The sequence below is a fragment of the Peromyscus eremicus genome, chromosome 22 (genome assembly GCF_949786415.1).
Source record: "Peromyscus eremicus chromosome 22, PerEre_H2_v1, whole genome shotgun sequence".
NCBI lineage: Eukaryota > Metazoa > Chordata > Mammalia > Rodentia > Cricetidae > Peromyscus > Peromyscus eremicus.
Window position 1 is genome coordinate 6,696,940 of NC_081437.1, and position 21,886 is coordinate 6,718,825.

The 21,886-nt window shown below is 51.6% G+C and overlaps 1 protein-coding gene across 1 annotated transcript in view; it reads left to right on the forward strand.

Annotated features, from left to right (window-relative positions):
• Positions 1 to 11,280, forward strand: part of Kcnk12 (potassium two pore domain channel subfamily K member 12) — a 50,712-nt gene extending 39,432 nt beyond the window's left edge. The window contains exon 2 of the mRNA XM_059248462.1: positions 10,227 to 11,280. Coding sequence (XP_059104445.1) covers positions 10,227 to 11,128 — 902 coding nt within the window. The 3' untranslated portion in view covers positions 11,129 to 11,280. The remainder of the gene's footprint in view (positions 1 to 10,226) is intronic.
• Positions 11,281 to 21,886: the final 10,606 nt, after the last annotated feature.

The following is a 21,886-nucleotide window of genomic DNA, read 5'->3' on the forward strand; positions in this document are numbered from 1 at the left end:
CAAAGACAAGCCAGGCAGGCAGGATAGTGGGGGGCAGGTGCTTTTGCCACGTGACTGACTGGCTCCTGCACTGTATCCAGAGTCACTGAACACTGGAGTGAGATGGGCACTCAGCCCTGCACCCACAGAGAGACCTACACCCAACACTTCTGCCCTTTGAATTAGCCCAACCACAAGCAGCAACAAACACAGAAGTGTCACTCTGCTTTTCCAACAACAGCCCCATATCTCTGTCGCCTGTCTATCATTTATCTATTATCTATCTATCTATCTATCTATCTATCTATCTATCTATCTATCAATCACCTATCATTTATCTATCATCCAGGTATCACCTATCTATCACCTATCACCTATCATCTATCTGTCTCTCTCCATATATCTACCTATCTATTGCAGAATATTTGATCACACTGTGAACCCCAAGATTTCATTATTGACTGGAAAAACCCGTTTCTAGTTGTGGTGTGGCTCAGCCCTAGCACACACCTTCAATCCAAGAGCTTTCTGCTTGACTATTGTAAACAGGATTAAATAAAGTCAACCTTAGGTCAAGAGGCAGAGCAAGCAACCAGGCGACAGGAAAATGCCACAGAGAGTAAGAGGGAGTCAGGAGGACAGATAGAGAGACCCACAGGAAGTAGATGGGAGGGACAGTCAGTTTGAGGAGTCTTGTTTGAGATGGTGTAGGAGAAAGCTCTTTCTGGGATGTCAGCTGAGGAGGAAGGTGAGCTGGGTGCTTTCTCTGCCTCTCTGAGCTAGCAGGTTTTCACTCCAGCCTCTGGCTCCTGAGTCTTTATTGGTAAAAACTGAACGATTGAGATTTAGTTAAAAACAACTATCTATGTATCTATCTATCTGTCTATCTATCTATCTATCTGTCTCTCTGGATTAACAAAGCTGGCACTTACCTCTAGATGGACATTACCCAGCAGAGAGCCCGAAGCTAGAAGTGAGCCCAGAGGTGAAGCTGAGGCCCAGTGAAGAGAAAGATGAGTCCATGATGGAGGCTCAGATTCCTACCTAGTTTTTTTTTGTTTTTTGTTTTTAAAGATTTACTTATTTGTTTATTGTGTACACAGTGTTCTGCCTGCATGTATGCCTGCAGGCCAGAAGAGGGCACCGGATCTCATTACTGATGGTTGTGAGCCACCATGTGGGTGCTGGGAATTGAACTCAGGACCTCTGGAAGAACAGCCAGTGCTCTTAACCTCTAGGCCATCTCTCCAGCCCCCGCTACCTAGTTTTTTAAAGTGCACTTTTCTCACACATCTGCCCTGAAGCACTTCAGTTATGACGTAAGGGCAGTGCCTGCCCGAGGCGTTTCCCAGGAAGCTAGTGCTTTCATATCACTCCCTAGGCTCTGGAGAAACCACGCCCTCCCTCAGCCCTCACAACCACAGTGAGAGATTGGCACTGGGTGTCTCAGAGGGAATGTGGAGAGGCAGAGAGAAGCATTGTCCACGTGACCCCACTTGAGGGCAGGAGTGTCACGACACCCACCACGGCTCCCGCCCTCAGCAGTCCACGAAGGTCTTGGGAATGGTGACTTCCTGACTTTCTTCTGAGGCTTCTAGACTCTTCAGTTCCTAGAAAGCAGAGCTGGGTAGCATTCATTCATGCAAAACTCTGAGATGGATACAAACTTCTCCCTGCATTCTCCTTTTCTTTTTCCCACAGACTCATGTACTCCAACATAGCCACAGGCAGGCGCCAGAAGGCTGACCCCTACATGTGCCCCAGACCCTGTGTACAGCTCTAGGGGATGGCATGTCTTTCTCAGTCCTGGAGTTTGGCTCCTACACTCTTGACATCCCAGTCTTCAAAACTGAGCGCAAACACTCCATCCACTGGCTTTTCCCAGTCACTCCAGCAGGGGTTCTTCAGGGGGAGCTACAGGGGATGCATCTGGTGAGGTGGGATTGTCTGTAGGTTCTCCAGGTGATGCTGCTGTGTGTGACTAGATCTGAGTGCCGTCTCCCTGGGACTATGGCACACTGCCTTCCTTCTTTCTTCCACACTCTTCCATGGACGTCTCTCTTCCCTTCTCTTCTAGCTACAAGCATTATCACTTGTGCAGTGCTCTTGGGCAGGTTACTAACTTCAGCCTCTTTATCTGTTGGGTGGATCCCATTTATGCAGACGGGGAGGATAGTAACTCCCACCACGGTCCATCCAATCTAAGGCATTATTCGTCACGAATACCCTCAACCATGTGTGTACCATGGAACTTACAATATGGCCAAATAAACTACGTCATTGCTTGTAAGGTGCATGATGAGTTGAGACATGTTAAAATACAGAGGGTGGGGAAGGAAACCGGGTGGGTGCCTGGGGCGGCAAGGGTGGCAATGATCTGATGAGCCTGAAGGACTTCGCACAGTGCTGGATGCTGAGGGCGCCCCAGATCGGCTGCTCTTGGCCCTCCTGGGTTCCAACCCTCTCTCAGTGCTTTGTGACCTTTCCCAGCTCCCCTTTTAGCCCTGGCACTCTCCAAAGGTTCAGGCTTATCAAGACAGCTCTTGGTCTGCCCAGGGAGTCCTGAAATTTCAGGTCCGTGGCTTGTGGCCCAGGAAGTCTCTGACCCCGTCATTCTCACCTGACCAGACCACGGAGTGCAGCTGAGAGCCTCTCTTACAGAGTCAGGCTGTGCTTCACCCACACTGCAGTCCCTCCCCTCACATCCCACCTCACATCTCCTTCTTTTCTATGTCCAGAGAAAGGGCCTCAGCCCAGCTTTGTATGAGTCAGTCTTGTCTGTCTATCTGTTTTTTTGTTTGTTTGTTTTTTATTTTGTTTTGTTTTGTTTTTTGAGATAGGGTTTCTCTGTGTAGCTCTAGCTGTCCTGGAACTCACTCTATAGAGACCCACTTAAGAGACCTGATTGTCGGGGTTGGGGATTTAGCTCAGTGGCAAGGCCCTGAGTATGGTCCTCATCTCCAGGGGAAAGAGCGGGGGGGGGGGGGGGGGGGGCCTGAATGTGGGCTCAGTGGCTAAGAGCACTGGCTGTTCTTCCAGAGAACCCGGGTTCAAGTCCCAGCAGCCACATGGCAGCTCACAACTGTCTGTAATTTTAGTTTCAGAGGACCTGACACCCTCACACTAAAGCACATAAAATAAAATGAAATAAGTGATTTAAAAAAGAGAGAGAGATCTGCTTGCCTCTGCCTCCCTAGTACTAGAATTAAAGGTGTGCCTCCCGACACCTGACCTTCTTATGAGTCTTGGAATTCTTGAGGGTTGAATTAAATTTGAATTTAGACAATTCAAATTTATCGGGGTGTATGCTTGTAATCCCAGTCCTGTAGCAGGGGAATTACTGAAAGTTCAAGGCCTGCCTGGGTTACAGAGCATGATTGTCTCAAAACAGGGTCAAATGAGACAGTGATGTTGGGAAAGGCTTCCTAGAGACAGGTGGGTCTCTGTGGCCAAGGTTAGCAAAGCAAATTCAGGCCCTGCAATTGTAGTTCTAGTTCACGTAGGAAATTGTCTTTTAGTAAAAATATGCCCCAAATGGAAATTCTAATTAACTCTCTACAGCTGGACATCCTCCAAGATACCTACTGACATATTTAACTTAAATCTAATATCATAATGACTCCAGTTGATTATAGCAGAGTCCTGTGGAGATATTCGTTAAAATGCAGATTACTGGGGAAACCCTCTGGAAGGAGATGTGTCCTGGAATCTACTCTGTAGTCATACAGTCCAGCTGCTTTCTAACACCCTGATTGTTACATCACCCTGGGGAAATTCTTAGTGGCATTTTTAGTCTCAAAAGAACGCCAGCTTGGACTATAAATCACATCCCTCTCCCCGGAGTCAGCTGAGCAGCATCTCCACGCAGAAGGTTCCAGAGGGTGATGACCCAAGTCTCCCACTGCCCCAGGGCAGTACAGCCTCTAACACACGGGTCCAGCGAGCACCTCTGCTTCCGTGTTGACTTCCTTGCCTGCGTTCCTGGGGGTAGTTACACCCTCTTCCCAGAGTGACTGCAGAGGAGGAGAATGTCAGTGTCCAGCATCTCACAGAGGCTACCACCCAGGGGTGCATGATGCCTATTAGCGGTGTCTGCCTGATCTCAGTCCCAGGCTCCTTAAGTCGAACTGCAAAGGCCCTGTCCGCAGGGCCCAGTTGGAGGAAACAGCAGCAGGCAGACTGTGGGAATGAGCGTCACAGCTTTTGTCAGAGTGACATAACACAGCCCCAAGTCTGCTCTTTGCAGACTGGGATGGCAGATCAATTGTGTGGTAAATCAAACAGCAGGCTTGGTGTTTCGTTTACGGGACAGATTGCACCTCTACAGGGTGTGACAGGTTTTGGGGTGGCGGGGCAGCCTCAGTTTCCTGGGGATTTCATTTTCTGGGGCTGGGGCTTTGGGGTCTTTCTCCAGATTCAGCCTGAGCTGCCTGAGCTTGAGGGGGCAGCCACTCTACTGAGGAAGCAATGTGTGGGCCAGCTCCTCGGCCTTTCCCAGTGCCCTGTGCCCATCTTGTTGATGGGGAGGGAAGATGGCTCATCTCCAGCCTTGTCTGCTGAGCTGAACTAAAGATGTATGGTATATAGTGGAGTAGTGAGCCTGACAAACCAGACCTCAGAATAAGACAATAGAAGACACACTCAGTGGCTGTTCATTGAGCTGCTGGAGAACCCCCCAGACCTGCCGGAGGGCCCCCAGGACCTGCCGGAGGGCCCGCAGACCTGCCGGAGAGCCCCCAGACCTGCCGGAGAGCCCCCAGACCTGCCGGAGGGCCCCTAGACCTGCCGGAGGGCCCCCAGACCTGCCGGAGGGCCCCCAGACCTGCCGGAGGGCCCCCAGACCTGCCGGAGAGCTCCCAGACCTGCCGGAGGGCCCGCAGACCTGCCGGAGAGCTCCCAGACCTGCCGGAGGGCCCCCAGACCTGCCGGAGGGCCCCCAGACCTGCCGGAGGGCCCCCAGACCTGCCGGAGGGCCCCCAGACCTGCCGGAGGGCTCCTAGACCTGCCGGAGGGCCCCCAGACCTGCGGGAGGGCCCCCAGACCTGCCGGAGGGCGCGCAGACCTGCCGGAGGGCGCGCAGACCTGCCGGAGGGCCCCTAGACCTGCCGGAGGGCCCCCAGACCTGCCGGAGGGCCTCCAGACCTGCCGGAGGGCCTCCAGACCTGCCGTCACCTCCGTACAGAGAGGCTGCACAGTGACATCCAGTGTCATTCCGGGGGTACAGTCATTGCCCTTCCAAGTGGTTGTGCTGAGTGGAAACTGGGCGAGGGCTCTAGCATGGGTTCTGGCCTTGCTCTGTGTAGGAACAATAGGAATAGGCTGTGCACTAATAATTTGGTATTAAAGGCCACTTATCTGGTATTGGTCATCTTGCTGAGACCCTTGGAAGGTTCAGCTATCCAAGAAGAAGCCAAATCTGCAACCTAAACCCAAATACTAAAGGAGGACTTCAGTAGAAGCCAGAAACCAGACGTGGGGGTGGGGTGGGGTTGTTAGAGTCCCCACATGCACTGGAAAATGGAGGAAATAGTCTTGGCCACCTGGTGTAGAGTGGGCCTGTGGGGACCTCAAGGGAGAGATGAGTACCCTGCCTGTGGCCAACCAGACCCTTATCCAGAAGCAGCAGACGTCTCATGCGCTGTACCCAAGCCCTGGGTCAGCTCTTATCTAAATGACCAGTGTGTCTCATCTGTGCTACGGAAGGTAAGTCCATCTTGGTGGGAACAACGAAGGAAGATCAGTGGTACCTCCACGTGTCCAGGTCAAGAGGGGAGCTGTGATCAAGAGCCACAAGGGCCTCTTAGCAACCACAGACAAGACACTTAGGGATAACACTCTTCTCCCTGCCTCCCCACTTCCCAGATGTGGGGCCCTGGCAGCTGCTTCGCTGTAACCCATGGTCTCCTCGGTGAAGTGGGGCCTGTCTCTGTAACACGAATCTTAAAGGGTCTTAATAAAAACATCTTAAAGGGTCTTTATAACTTGTAGAGGTGGTGTGAGCTGATACACGCAGGGCCGGCACAGTGTGCAGGGCAAATGCCGTGGAATCGGTTTGTCAAAGTGGCTGACAGAGAGAGCAACTTCGTCTCCACAGGTTGTCATTAAGGATGTCCTTTTGCATGCTCTCACAGCATCTTCCACAAACACCAGCGTTTCCAAATAGCCTTCTGTTTGGGTTTGGCTTTAGTGCCAATCTTGAGATGGAGACTCATCCCTAGGTACCAAATCCAAACTTCTAATTCACCTCCTGCCAAAGCTTAGCGTGTTCCTCCTGCTCTGGCCTGACCTGTGGCTCAGGAGTGTGGGTGCAAGGGAGGGCGTGGTAGGGCTGGAACCTTGTCTTATGTTACTGGGCCTTTATGTCACTTGCTGGTGGGGCTACACTGCCCACTCTAAGGACAGGCATGCCCTTTCTTAGAACCCTGGCTTCAACTCCTAGCACCAACCAACCAATACTCATGGCCAAAACGCAAAACAGAATGAGAAAAGGGCCAGGGTTCCATAACCCCCTTGCGAGGACAGGCTCTCCACTGGCCTAAAGAACTCCCATTATGGCCTCACCCCGAAGGTCCCATCACCTCCTAATCATGCCTAGGCATCAAGCCTTCAACAGATGAGAATTTGGAAGCTATTCAAGATCCAAACTAGCCAGGCATGGTGGTGAATGCTGTAAACCCATCACTTAGGAGCTAGCAGCAGGAGAATTAGGGGTTAAAGGTCATTTTTGGATACATAGCAAATTTTACTGCTATACAAAGTGTCCTGGAACTGGCTGGTTCACAGAATGAGTTCCAGGACAGTACCAGGTGAGTGGCCTAGGGATTCGTGGAAGAAGCCTACACACAAGGACTCTAATACCTCAGATGCATCTCCCACCAATATCCAGGATAATTTCTAGACTTTCAGATGCCTGGAGGTGTGCAGGGTGTCCTAATTGTCAAACCTGATTTGTTAGTGAATCCAGCATGGACACGTCTGGCTGGACATAGTGTCACACTATGTAATCCCAGCAGTCTAGAGATAGAATAAAGGATCCAGAGTGCAAGGCCAGCCTTGGTTACATAGGAAATCTGAAGCCATCCTGGACTACATGAGAAGCCTGTTGAACCCCCACATGCACACACACGCGCACGCACACACACACACACACACACACACACACACAGAGGAAAAAAGAAAAAAAAGAGGAAGAATGAAGAATTACGTGCCACAGGTTGTTCTCAGTATTGAGACTTGAGCCAAACATTGGAAAGAACAGGAAAGTGCAATTTAACATTCTCATAACTAGACCAAGCACCAACTGTCCAGGCTTAGGATTTTCCATTTCTTTAGGAATTTAACAAAGGAACTCCTCCACTAGAGGTTCTGTTTCCCGTTGTGACACAGGAAAGTGGTGGCGTGTGAGTGCCAGGCTCTCAGTGCCCCTCCCCCTCACCAACACCTCGAGGGACAAGTCAAAGTTCAGGTCTTAGGCGGGCATGGAGCTCAGTGGCAGAGCACTCGCCAGGCTTGCTCCAGGCATGGCTGCATTCGCCAATGGCGACAAAATAACAAACCAGCCAGTTGTTCTTCTCTCAAACTCTAATAAAATAGTCCTCAAGCTTAAATAGCTAAGTGATAACAAAAGTTGTAACACTCTAAAAATTAAGGATTTTTTTTCTTATCGTGCAAGTGTGAGAAAACACATAAAATGCACAGTTTAACACATCCGACAGAGCTAGCATTTGGGTGACAATTCAAGGACCCCTGGATGTAAATCACTCTTCCCTGCACCCTCTCCCCAAGAAAGCCCCTATTCTTTCCTTATAATTTGATCAAGTAGGCATCCCTTTTAAAAAAATTATATTATATTACTGAAATAGCGCAGGTTATTTCCTTTACAGCTTCTTCTGTTTAATGTTCTTTTTTTGTGTGAGATTCATTGTATTGTAAATAGCTATGGCTCATGGTTTTTGTTTTTGTTTTTTCTTCAGTGAGTGAGGTTCCCCTGTATTGAGCAGATCATAGTCTAGTTACGTTGCTGGGCACTGGTTTATCAATATAGGACTTTGGCTGGATGGGGTGTGTGGGTGAAGGTGCCTAAGGCTTTGAATGGCAGAGACTTTGGACCCTCTGCAGCTAGAGTTACAGGTGGTTGTGAATCACCTAGATGCTGAAGTATCTACTAAGGTCCTCTGCAAGAGCAGTATGTGCTCTTAATCGCCAGGCCATTTCTCCAGACGCCAATCTACAAGTTTTTAAAAATTGTTTTTATTTTGTTTTTGAGACAGGGTCTGAAGGGATTGGCATCGGCTCAGGACCCCCAAGACCAAGTTCTCAGCATAAAGGAGATTTATTTGCCCCAGAGAGACAGAGGGTAGGGAATGAGAGGCAAAGACAAGAGATAGAGAATGAGGGAGAAAGGGAAGGGAACCAGGGAGAGGGGGAAGGGATAGTTGTCCTGGAGGGACAAAGGACTGCCTCTGGAGAGAGAGGAGACAGATGTAGCCCGTAGGAAAACGGCAATGATAAAGGTACAAGGGGAAGCCCCATGTTAAGATGAGGTGTTTAATTTTAATTGGGCATGTTAATTAGGTGAACCAAAAGGGGCTTTTGATTGCTGGACTTCAATACTTTGATAGCTGGTCCTTGGTAGTCGGCGTCAGGAGGAGGGAGTGGCCAAATAGGGAATAGAACTTGGTGGCCAGCTTTAGGAATGTAATCTCACGGTTTTTAGAGAGGAAGACGGAGTGGGGAAGAAGGGCAAGGCCTGCCGGAGCCATGCTCGCCACGCTCGGGCTGGCTAGAGTCCCTTCAGGGTCTCCTATATCCTAGGCTGGCTAATAATTCACTATGTAGGCAAGGATGACCTTGAACTCCTCATCCTCCTGCCTCTACCTCCTCAATGCTGGGATTATAAGCATTCATCACCTTGCCTACACTGTACCTCCACATGCACTAATATAAATACGGAGTTGATTTCTTCATGAGCCCAAGAAGTAGAATTTGGCTTTAGATTACTGTAAAATCCTTTCACAGTCCTGGACAAACCACTAACATTTTGTTTTGTTGCTGTTATTTCTTTTTTTTTTTTTTTTTCATTCTTTTGTGGCCAAATTTGGAATGCAGCGCATAAATCATCTTTCTCAATGAGTAATAGCATAGGCTTTTCCTTGAACTTGAGTCAGTAAGCGTAAAATGAATAGACGGCTTGGGCGTTTCCTCCAGGGAATCAAGAAAATGATTAGCATACACGCTTAAGGAATTTGCTCTGTTAGTGTTAGGGAGTATTTTCTCTGGCCTATTTATGGAGACGGTAAGCCAAATGGGACAAAGCATCCTCAATTTCTTCCCAAAGCTGGACCTACCCCACAGCAGCACACGGGCTGTCCCTTTCTGTCGGGCGTGAAGGAAGTGGGGGCACCTCTGAAGCTTCGCTCCCCCAGGCATGGAAATGTGTGATGTGGTCAGACTGCGCAGACTCCAAGCACCAAGAAAATCAAGACCCGACCCGCCCCCTTCTCACCCCGCCCCCTTCTCAAGCAACTCTAATGCTCAGGCTGGTGGGGCAGCCAGGCCTCCTGCGGGAATCCGTTAACAAATCCTTTAAGGCCCAGCTTTCGGCAAATGGGTAGGTAGGTTTCCTCTCTTAACTGTAAGGGTTGAGAACAGTAAGCAGCTGCCTAGGTTTAGGACAGACCTTCCAGCCGTAGACCAGCACCACAGGACCCAGCTGGGCCCAAACGTTTTCCCTTGGCCATGGTCTGTGCGAGGGTCCTGGAGACAGGGGGATCAACAGAAGCCCCGTGGCTGGGGAGGGGAACTTGTCCCCTAAAGGATCCTTGTGTGAACTTGGTAAGTGAACCAGAGCTATCTGGTCATTCTCTCTCACTGGTCCCAGAATAAGCAATCGCAATTACAAGATGTCCTTCTGGAAGTCCAGCCCAACAAGACTGTCTGCCTGGGAGTCCATAAAAATAAAAATTCAGTTAGGGGAACAGGTGTTGCTGTAGGCTTTGTGGGCAGCTCGGTGGTTTGCGTCTGCGCACCTGTTGCTGGTTGGCAGAGCCCATTGGGCCCATCCTAGTGCCTGTCTGCCCTACCCATGCTGTGTAAACATCCCCACGGCAAAGGCTTCTCTCCATCTTGTTGGGGTTCCCGTGATTGTCAGGACAGGAGCTGATCCCGCATCTGTGTCCGGCCTGTCACACGCCCCCACCAGATAGGGACCACCTGCCCTCGCTGACCCCGGCTCTTATCTTCCACAGGTTTCGGCATGACCACCCCAGCCACAGTGGGCGGGAAGGCCTTCCTCATCGCCTACGGACTGTTCGGCTGCGCAGGGACCATCCTGTTCTTCAACCTCTTTCTGGAGCGCATCATCTCGCTGCTGGCCTTCATCATGCGCGCCTGCCGAGAGCGTCAGCTGCGCCGCAGCGGCCTGCTGCCCGCCACCTTCCGTCGGGGCTCGGCGCTGTCCGAGGCCGACAGCCTGGCGGGCTGGAAGCCCTCGGTGTACCACGTGCTGCTCATCCTGGGCCTGTTCGCTGTGCTGCTGGCGTGCTGCGCCTCGGCCATGTACACCAGCGTGGAGGGCTGGGACTACGTGGACTCGCTCTACTTCTGCTTCGTCACCTTCAGCACCATCGGCTTCGGGGACCTGGTGAGCAGCCAGCACGCCGCCTACCGGAACCAGGGGCTCTACCGCCTGGGCAACTTCCTCTTCATCCTGCTCGGCGTGTGCTGCATCTACTCGCTCTTCAACGTCATCTCCATCCTCATCAAGCAGGTGCTCAACTGGATGCTGCGCAAGCTGAGCTGCCGCTGCTGCACGCGCTGCTGTCCGGCGCCCGGCGCGCCCCTGTCGCGGCGCAACGCCATCACCCCGGGCTCCCGGCTGCGCCGCCGCCTGGCCGCGCTGGGCGCCGACCCCGCGACCCGCGACAGCGACGCCGAGGGCCGCCGCCTGTCGGGCGAGCTCATCTCCATGCGCGACCTCACGGCGTCCAACAAGGTGTCGCTGGCGCTGCTGCAGAAGCAGCTGTCCGAGACGGCCAACGGCTACCCGCGCAGCGTGTGCGTCAACACGCGCCAGAACGGCTTCTCGGGCGGCGTGGGCGCGCTGGGCATCATGAACAACCGGCTGGCAGAGACCAGCGCCTCCAGGTAGAGCGGCTGCCCGCCCCCAGCGCCGCGGACCCGGCCCGGGCTGCGCGCCGCCGGGCGGGTTTGCTTCGATCCTCTCCGAGACCGCGCTTTCTTAATCTTTATCCAATAAAAACGAAACGAAACGAAACAAAACAAAACACCAAAAAACAAAAATGTTTTCTAAAGAAATACTATTTGGCCAGGCCTGACGTGACCAAGGGCAAGTTTTAGATGAGACTGTGATCTTTTGAGTCCCCTCTTGGAGCACCGTGCCCCCCCCCAACAGATTTCCCTTCCAGGAAGAGAAAAAGTGGCACCCCAAATCCCCCCCTCCCCCCGTGCCAGTGCATACTGCAGCAAGGAGAGTGCATTCCTGGGCTTTGCAGACAGGCACTAAAGCCTTCCCCATGCACATAAGCAGCTGGCAACCCCAAAGCATATGGTGCCGCCTTTCATGGCTCTGAATTACCTCCTCAGCCTTTAGAATCCTGGCCCAGCCTAGCAGCTTCCTTCTGGTCGTCAGAAGTGATATAGTCACAGTTTTGACAGGTGGGGGTAGGGAGCGCCATATGCTGCCTCCCCGTGTGTATATATAGAACACCACTACACACGGGGCTGCTGTAGTATTATGCAATGAGAGGGAACCGCAGCACCAACCTGCAGTCCGTGGCATCTCCCCCCACACTTGGAAAATGCAAATGGTGAGGGGCTTAGCTGGCCTTTCGCAGCCCGCAGCTAGTCCGTTTCCTGAGTTCTGCTTGTGGAAAATCAGAGGGACCTGTAGGGAGAGGCGCTCTCAGACTGGGAGTCCTGCTCTGCTTCAGCGTGATCTCTGAAATGAGCCCCCCTCCCACCCCGACTTTCTTTTCATTCACAAGCTTCGCGCACGCGCACGCGCACGGCCGCTCTCCGGTACTAATCAGGACTGGGTGCCTCTTCTCAGATAAGATTTTGTTACCGTTGTCTTCTTAACCCTTGTTGACCAGTTCAACCCTTCCCCCTTTTAGAGAGCCTAGAGGGGCAGCGCACAGCCCCCATCCACCTCTGCTCTAATTTAGGGCTCGGCCCTCTACCCCAACCGGGACCTACAGCACCAGAAGCCAAAAGCAAACGTCAGGCCATTAAACTCCCGTGCCCACCACATAGTGTTCAGGGGCTGGCGCAATGAGACCACATTACATTCTGAATCCTGTGTGGTCTCCAAATAACCAGGTAGGTCTGTGTTCTCTCTGTGTACCCTACACTGGAGGTGGAGGAGGCAGGAAGGAGGGAGGGAGATGCCAGAACCCACGGGATAAAAGTGATGTTCTGAATGATGGTCCTCAGGCTGAGGGACAGAATCTCCCAGACTCGCCCTCTGCAGAGGGAAGTCCAGATCCCCAAGGCTTCATTGAACTGGCAGAGTTTGAAGCTGTGAAGGAGCACACCTCTGCCCTCTGTCTCATCTGAAGACACCATGTGACCCAATATACACTTCTGGTAGGAATTTTTACAAACATTATCACCTCAGTACACTATCCCTCTCCCTGGCAAATGTGCCTGGAGTGTGTGTGCACATATACACACATGTTCACTCACACACACATAACGTTAAAAACCATATTTGAATGTCAAATTCTGATTTTTCCCTTCCAGTTTCAGATAGGAAGGAAAAAAAATAACCCAGGGCACAGGGACTCGGTTAGTTTGGGTAATTTCCAGTCCGGTTTTGGGGTTCGTCTTTAAACACAGGCTCTAGTCTGGTATAAAACCAACGAGGTAGGGCTGACAGGAGACAGACGGGCTTATTAAATCCTCAAGGGGTAGACCCCTCCAGAAGCTGTGCTTCCAGGATCCACTGTGACTGCACATCAGGGCCAGCCCATGAGCTATCATCTGAACAATGGCTTTGGTCCCAGGAAGGGACTACACAGTCTTAAGAGACGTGAGTCTCCAGTATAGGGCTTCTGACAGGACCTGGAAATAAAGCACCAGGCTTATCCCTTTAAAAGAAGAACAGATTAAAAAGCATCCAGTTAGAGATGTCACCTAGGCAACGGGAAATAACTTGGGGAGCTGAGCCATCCAGAGGGGGGAAGTAGAGATTCCCGTGGCAGAGGCATCTGGACCAGGCAAAATAGCAGTTTGCCCATGGCGGGGGAGATGACAGAACAGTGGGGCTGAGGCTCGGCCACCAAGTCGCCACATAATAAGCCATCCAAGCCACCATACTGACGAATGCATGGAGTCCTGCCTCCTCGGGAGCAGGGGAGCAACCACCAGGATCCTCCTCCAGGGAAGAGAAATGCCAAGCGCTCCTTGGCAGCCTCCTCTGTCGCCAAGCTTCTTAGGCTCCCTAAGTTCCTTCTGCTGCACACACAGCCTTAGATGTTTTCAGTTCTTTTCCTACGCGCTGGCTTTGGAAGAAGGCAATTGACTGCAGTTCGAGCAAAGCCTCTAACGGAAGCATACACATGGTTGGAGGGGGCAGGGCAGAGAGGCCCCTCTTTTCCTTCCCTCTCATGACTTCCCAGAGAGATGTCTGTCCTCCAAGTAGCTCAGGATCCGGTGGCACATGTACCCCTCTGGTCCCCATCACACAACCAGTCTCAGTCCCACCATGTGGTACGACAGGCCATCCTTCTCTCCCCTGCCCAGACTAAGGATTCAGTGCCCCAGACGCCTGGGGGTGCAGCTGGGGCTCCTCAGGTCAGGGGACTTGATGGAGCAATAGAGCGATCTGGTGTGACCGCTTGTTTAAGGCAACACAGAGAAGCAAAAAATAGGCTCTCCTATCATTCTGGAAACAATGACATTGCTCAGGGCCCCTTTCCTAAGCAGGGCTCCATGTCCTTGGATGGCAGCACCTCTCCCACGGTCACAGGAATCTCTAGTCTAACCCATGGCTGGCAGCTCCCCAGTTTCTCATCTCCTGTGGGCTGCAGCTCGCCTGCCTAACCTCAGGTTCACACTCACAGTGTCCTACTGGGTTGTGGGCTCCTATAATAACACAGTGTGACTCCCATAATCCTTCGTCTTCTGGTTGCGGCCACACAGAACGCAGAAGCCGGGGGCGGAGCCTCGGGCTTTCTTAGAGTTGAGCAGATAGATAAAGAAGCCGCTGTGGGTGTCATTGCCCACTAAAGTCACATAGTCAGCCCCTGTGTCTTCCAAATGGAGCCCAGGGTCCTGGTGGGATGGTCTATGGGCTGGACAGTCTCAGGCCTTCAACCCTTGAACAGTGACAGGGAGTCCTGGCCTTTGCATGTCACGCACGGGTGTTCCCGCACACAGCAGCCTTACAAACAGCTACTAGCCCTCTCCTCAAGGGACCCTCCCAGGTGGGACCCACTTGAAGAAGAACGATTTTTCCTGTTTAATTCTCTAGAGATCTCCTCAGGCTTTGTTCCTCTCTGTGTCAGGAGTTTTATGTGCAGTGTGCATGTGTTTATGTGTTACACAGAAGCCAGCATCCAGCCCCAAGTCTACCCCTAGAAAGAGCTGGTCACCAAGACCCCCAGCAGGCTCCTCTTCCTACAGGTTCTAGAGTGAGGGTACCTGAGCCCTTATTAACAGAGGGGGTGCTTCTGAGGGACTGAGGCCAACAGCACCCCATCTAGTCAGCCACCACAGAGCCTGTGGGCCACCCCAGTCTATCTTAATGTAACCTTTTACACTCTTAGGGAAAAAAAAAAAAGCACAAATCTCAGTGTCTGGGAGGCCCTGCTAGCCAGCAGCTCAGGGCACTTCAGCATCCAGAAGAGGTGCTGGGCGTGTCTGTCTGTCGCTAAGGTTGTTGGGTGACCCTGAAGACGCCTCCTGTACAGTGGGCAGGGAAAAGAACCTGCTGAAGCCGTGGGCTCGGTAGCACAGACATGTGGCCTGGACTCTGGACCCTGGAGAAGCCTTGGCACCAGAAGGCATCCTGGCGTGTGACATCACCGAATGCAGAGCAAAGCCAGCCTCACTGTGCACTGAGGAGAAGCCATGGCCTTTCGGCACCAACCTGACTGGAGATCCCGTCCCTCCTCCCAAGGAAGCTGGCCCTGGCTTTAAAACTCATTTTTCATGCTGCGTTCTCTGGGGAGGGGTTCCAGCATGCAGACAAGCCTACAGCGCTTGGAAACAACACATTTCTCCTTCTGAGCAGCACTTTGCTCTGAGAGAAGACTAAAGGGTATTTAAATTAACGATGAATAAAAAGCAGCCTGCCACCCTTTGAACTGTTTGCTTTCTGTCTGGTCTGAGCAACTCTTCCTGCTCACACTGCCTCCCCAGGCCCCTCCCCCTGACTTCCTGCTCACACTGCCTCTCCAGGCTCCTCCCCCGACTTCCTGCTCACACTGCCTCTCCAGGCCCCTTCCCCTGACTTCCTGCTCACACTGCCTCCCCAGGCCCCTCCCCCTGACTTCTTGCTCACACTGCCTCTCCAGGCCCCTCCCCCTGACTTCCTGCTCACACTGCCTCTCCAGGCCCCTCCCCCTGACTTCCTGCTCACATTGCCTCTCCAGGCCCCTCCAGACCTGGGAATGCCATAGGGAGTTACTCTACAGAGTAGCAGAGGTACTCCTGGGCTCGCCTGGGCTGAGGTTGGTAGAGTCCCGGGCATTCACTGAACCATGACCATGCTCTCAAATCTGGTTGCACGCTTGACCCTCCAAAGTGAGCTTGAAAAAAATGCTGAGACCAGGCCCTTCCCAGGAGGGATCCAGGGCAGGCACTAGGATTAGTATCTTTTTCAGTAGTGCAGGTGATTCTCGCACTGCACAGAACTGGCTCAGCTCCTGGCTTTCCACCTCTCTCCAATGGGATCATGACCCCACATCCCACTTGCCCAAAATATTAGGAGTAAGCAGAGGCTGGGAACCCTTGAAAGTACAAAGTGCTCCAGAGATGCAGGGGGTCCCCTCCCTGAGAAGCATTTCATGAGGACATGGGCCAGAGGCCCCTCTTGCTTCTCCTAGTCCTTGCTTTGGCAAACCTCTTCTTTACATTAGCCCTCCGCTCTCGATAGCATCACGGAGTCCGCTGAGACTTCCTCCTCCACATGCCCTCCTAGTGATAAAGGACTATTGTGGAGTCTTTGATGACAACTGAGCCTTTCTTGAGGAGCTAGGGTCCCAGAAACTCAACAGCCACCAAAACCACCCTGAAGTTTCAGGTCCTTGGCTGGAAATTTTGAAGAGTGCAATTTGTGGACCACAGAGGGTGTTAGAGAGAATTTTATTGTAGGCTAATAGATAGGCACTTAAGGGGGTGGGGGGAGAAGAGCTCCCCCATAGCAGAAGGGGTCACAGGAAGTAGGGTACCACTGAGCCTCACTGCCTTGGAGTTAATAAGGCAGAGATGTTATTGATGGAGAAAGAGAGGGGTGGAGGCGAGCTGGGTCAGCCCAGTTCTCCCTGCAAGTGTCTAGAAGTTTCTGTTACTTCTTCATTAGCATTTCCAAGAGAGTGGTGTTTTTTCAGGGGGATTGGGATAAGGAACACACACACACACACACACACACACACACATACACAAACACCAAGCTCCCATTACCCGTCTATGGCTGTGGCAGAAACAGAGACATTTTTGGCTTAAACATTTCTGGCATCTCTGAGCTCCAACCAGGATGAAGCTGCCAACAGGCCTAAGGCCATTTCCTGCTTTTAGCCAAAGAAGAAACATATATATATATATATATATATATATATATATATATATATATATATATATATGACAGGGTGTTTCTCTGTGTAGCCGTGACTGTCCTGGAACTAGTTGTGTAGACCAGGCTGTCCTTGAACTCACAGAGATCCACCTGCTTCTGCTGCCAGAGTGTGCTGGGATTAAAAGCATGCACCCCCACCCCCACCCCCACCCTCCACCCTCCACCCTCCACCCTCCACCCTCCACCCTCCACCCTCCACCCTCCACCCTCCACCCCCAGCACAACCTCTGGTTCTTCTTTTTTTTTTTTTTTTTTTTTTTTTGGTTTTTCGAGACAGGGTTTCTCTGTGTAGCTTTGCGCCTTTCCTGGAACTCGCTTTGGAGACCAGGCTGGCCTCGAACTCACAGAGATCCGCCTGGCTCTGCCTCCCGAGTGCTGGGATTAAAGGCGTGCGCCACCACCACCCGGCCTGGTTCTTATCAGCATTAGCCTGTTTCTTCCTTGTGTCCTGATGTTGGCCACACCCACCCGGCCTCCACCTGCCTATCCTGGCCCTGCCCATCAAAAAATCTACAAACATCTCTAGCGTCTTGAGCTATCCACACTGCTGACCACAACCAAATGCACAAGTCTTTCCCCTCTCCTATCCACAACAAGGCTCTCATGACACTGCGTGATAAAATAGAACAAGAAGTCTAATCAGGGATCGAGAGAGAAGTGGCTAAGAGGTTAAGAGCACGGGCTGCCCTTGCAGAGGACCCAGGTTGGGTTCCCAGCACCCACGTGGCTGCTTACAATTGCCTCTAGCTCCAGTTCCAGGAGATTGACACACTCCCCGGCCTCCTTGGGCACTGCATACACATGATATGAATAAATACATTCAGGTAAAACACAGACACACACACACATAACCCAATAAATAAATAAAAGTTTTAACAAACCACTGACTCTCTCTCTGACAGTTTTTGCCTTTTGTTTTAATGCTGGACTAAGTTGTGACATGGTTTCGTGATCCTCCCGTGGAGTCACCCTGCCATTTAACCCCCCCAGGCCCAGAGCATTTCTGGAGGGAGGGCTTCCAACTGTCCCACTTCCAATCGAGACCATCAGAGGCTAAAATGCTGGGCACACTGGCTTCAGCCACCTGCCAGCTCTGCCTTTGATTGGGGTCTCCAGCTGTGGCTCAGCTGTGTGGCACATTCCAGAGAGTGCTCCATCTTCACTGAAACATCCTGGTGACCCTTGACGGCTTTTCAGGTCCTAAGGCCTGTGGTTCCTATGACACTTTAGGAGCCTGACAGACAATACCTGGGTGGATGGCCAGTCCTGCCTCCTCCATGGTCAGTTACCTTTCTGTGAAGATACCTGTGTTCTTAATAAGTACAAACGAAAAGGAACTTAACCATGTCTTAAGCCAGGCTGTTGGACAAGAGGTTTGTATATTTATCACAACTACCAAAAAACAAAACCAAAAGCAAGCAAACATTGTTGCTTTCCCTCCAGCCAGAGAGGCTAAGGAACTTCTCTAGTTTGGGGCTCTTGAAGCAGAGGCTGGAGAAAAAGCGTGAGAAAACATGATCGCTGCAGACCCTGGACCCCAGGCTCACGATGACCAGTAACAGGCTGGCACTTCAGCACAGTTCGGGAAGGTCTGCAGCTGCAGGCACTCTGGGATCCTGGGACTGCTGGAGAGATGCGGTCACTCTGATGCTACAGAGAAAGCTTTCCCACTGAGCCCACGGGGGAGGGGGCTGCAGGGAGCCCTGCTGGTGACTCACAGGAAGAGGGAACGGGCAGAGCTGGCAGCATGGGAGACCAGAGCCGGGCTCCTTCAGAAAGCTGCGTGCAGTTCCTGAGGTCTGGAGGGACAGACCAAAGACGTGACAGATCATGAAGGGCCTCGTAAACCAAAGCAGGTTTGCCTCGTCCTGAGGACCCTGGGAAGCTAGCAGAGGAATCCTAAGGAAGCCTGGACTGCAGAATGACTCCGGGAGAAAAGTCTGTGAGAGTGAAAGTGGAGATGTCTGAAAAGCTAGGCCAACGGAAGCAATGACTGTGCCTGCCTGTGGGCAAAAGTCTGAGAGAAAAGCCAGCGAGCTAGCTCAGGAGGTAGATGCGTGACAAGCCCGAGACCTAAATTCCATCCCGGGAACAAAAGGCCCCAGGTTTGGGGCTGGAAGTGGACCACACCGAAACCGGTGACCCCGGAGGGGGAATATGCTCGGACAGGAAAGATGATGAGCTCAAACGGGGAGAAACTGGTTTTTTGTTTGTTTTCTCTCTCTCTCTGTTTTGTTTGTTTGAGATAAGGTCTGTGTGTGAAGCCGTAACTGTCCTGGAACTCACTATGTAAAGCAGGCTGGCCCCGGAAGCCCAGAGATCTGCCTGCCTCTGGCCCCGAGCACCGTAAGGCGGGTGCCAGCATGCCTGGCAAGAAGCTGGGTTTAAAGGAGTCTGGGAGTGTCCCAGGGAGATGTTTCTACTCAGCAAAAACTAATTTTGTAATCTAAATGAGACAAGTAATCCGGAGGTCCACAGCCTCGGGATGGCTAATGGAGTCTCTAGCCCAGGGGGTCCCAACCTTCCTAACGCTGAGACCCCTTAATACAGTTCCGCACGGTGTGGTGACCCCCAATGACAGAGTCATTTTCATTGCTACTTCATAAATGTAATCTTGCTGCTGTTGTGAATTGTAATGTAAATACAACTGTGTTTTCCAGTGGTCTAAGGTGACCCCTGTGAAAGGGTCGTCCAACCCCAAAGGGGCTGCGACCCACAGGTTGAGAATTGATGATGGCCCAAAAGTGTAGAAAGAGCAAAGAAGAAGGTCGAATCCCAACACCCGGGGTTGGGGGTGGGGGTTGCCGGGGGAGGCAGAGGCATCGGGTTTGGTGGCAAGGGCCTCAGCTTGTGAGTGGTTCCTATGAGTCCCTGGGAATGGGGCCGTCATGTCTAATCTTCACAGGTCACATCTTATGAATGTTAGTTAGAGAGCAAATTGGACTATGCTAACAGAAGTTCAAAATAATGCTAGCTAACAACAGGTAAGAGGTTATTTTTCTCCTAGGAAGGGGTCCTCAGCATCCACGTCCCTGCCATATCTACCTATTTCTGCACCATCCATGCGGAATGGTCCAAGGCTCTGTGGTCCAAGATGATTCACTTCCATTCCAGGCAAGGGAAAGGTCTAGACAGATGCCTCCTTTCAAGGGCATGGCCCCAAGACAACACACATCACTTTCGTACTCTATCAACCCAAACTTCATCATATGACCTAACATGGCTGCACGTGGATCTGAAAACTATTTTTCCTCAAGTGAGCCATGGGCTTGGTGAGATTGGCTCCTGTTCAGGCTCCTGAGGGGACATTCTGCAGCCGCAGGGGCATCTCGAAGAGCTCATGGTAAGTCCGGGCTTGTATCCCTTCATTATTGCTAGTGTGATTCAGACTCAGTGTCTGTCCTGTGGCTGCCTCATCCTCCAGCAACTGCCTGTCTGGAAGGAAACTGCCAGGGGATTCTGGGAAATGTAGTTTTTAGACTTCCAGCCTCAGCAAAGCAAAAACAGTGTAGAGGCAGTGAGTTAGTTAGGGTTTCTATTGCCGTGAAGAGACACCGTGACCACAACAACTCTTATAAGGGAAAGCATTTAATTGGGGCTGGCTTACCGTTTCAGAGGTTCAGTCCATTGTCATCATGGTGGGACATGGCAGCGTGCAGGCAGACATGGAGCAGGAGAAGGAAATGAGGGTTCTACATCTTGATCCACAGGCAGCAGAAGGAGACTGTGTGCTGGGTGTAGCTTGAGCATATATGAGACCTCAAAGCCGGCCCCACAGTGACACATTTCCTCCAACAAGGCCACACCTATGAGCCACACAACAATGCCGCTCCCTGTGAGCCACACATTCAAACACATGAATCTTTGGGGAACATTCAAACCACCACAGGCAGTAAGTATAAAATGGTACATCAAGCACCATGTTGGGTAGTTCACAAATTCCTGTAACTCTGGACCCATGGGATCCAACACCCTCAGAAAGACCACTGTGGGTGCCTGCACACATGTACACACACATACACACAGAATGACACACACATACACATAAACAAAAATAAAACAAATCTTTGAAAATGAGATAAATGGTATACCACTCCACTAGGACACCTTAGCCACTGTGAAGCAAGACAGTTACATCCTAATCCTTTATTTGGTTAGCAGTTGGTTATGAAGACAAAGTCTCACTATGTTACACAGGCTGGTGGAAGCGGTTGGACTCAAGACACCTCAGCCTCCAGAGGAATACAGGATCATCATTCCCCTCATGTCCCACTCAAGTCTACTCTTGAGAGAATACTACTTCATTTTGAGGGGCACATACACAGACGGCTATTGATAGAATCACTAGAAAACTCTTACCTGGGTGGCAATGGACCATCAGAACTTCTGGCCTTGGTTCTGCCTCTGCATGACTGCAACCTGATCCCTTTTATCACCCGGGTTCTTTTCTCAGGTCAGCAAAATGAGAGGCTGGCCTTTGGTCTCCCTGAAGCTCTGATGGCCAAGGGAAGAAGGGAGAAAAGTAAGGGGTCCCAGGGGTTTCTATCAAGAACCATATGCAGTGAGCATCTACCAAGAGTCTGTCTAGCTTGAACAATTTATCTAGCTCTGTCTCCAGTGGCTGGGTACAGCAGGACCAGCCACCTGGGTTCAGGATGGGAGGAAATATCCCTGCTGAGGATGCAGCTTCAGTGTCTGACGGCCTAGAGAGTAACATAAGCTCCTGGCTCTTGGTGTCTCAGTTTCTGTCACATAAACTGGGGGCCACATAAAGCATTGTTGTCTAGACACATGCTGTCCTCTAAGGCCCCGTTAGCTACACACAGATTCTAATGTTTACATGGATTTAAATTAAAATTGAATTTCCAGTCTTGGGCTGACAAGATGTTCAGCAGGTAAGGGGACTTGTCACCGAGCCTGATGATTTGAGTTTGATCCCTGGAGAGAACTGACGCCTGCAAGTCGTCCTCTGCTCTCCACACGCTCACTGTGGTATACATTCTCCCACCCACCCCCACACACAATCAATGCAATCAACTTTTTAAAACACCCGATCTTCAGTTGCTCTAGACACACGTGGTCAATAGC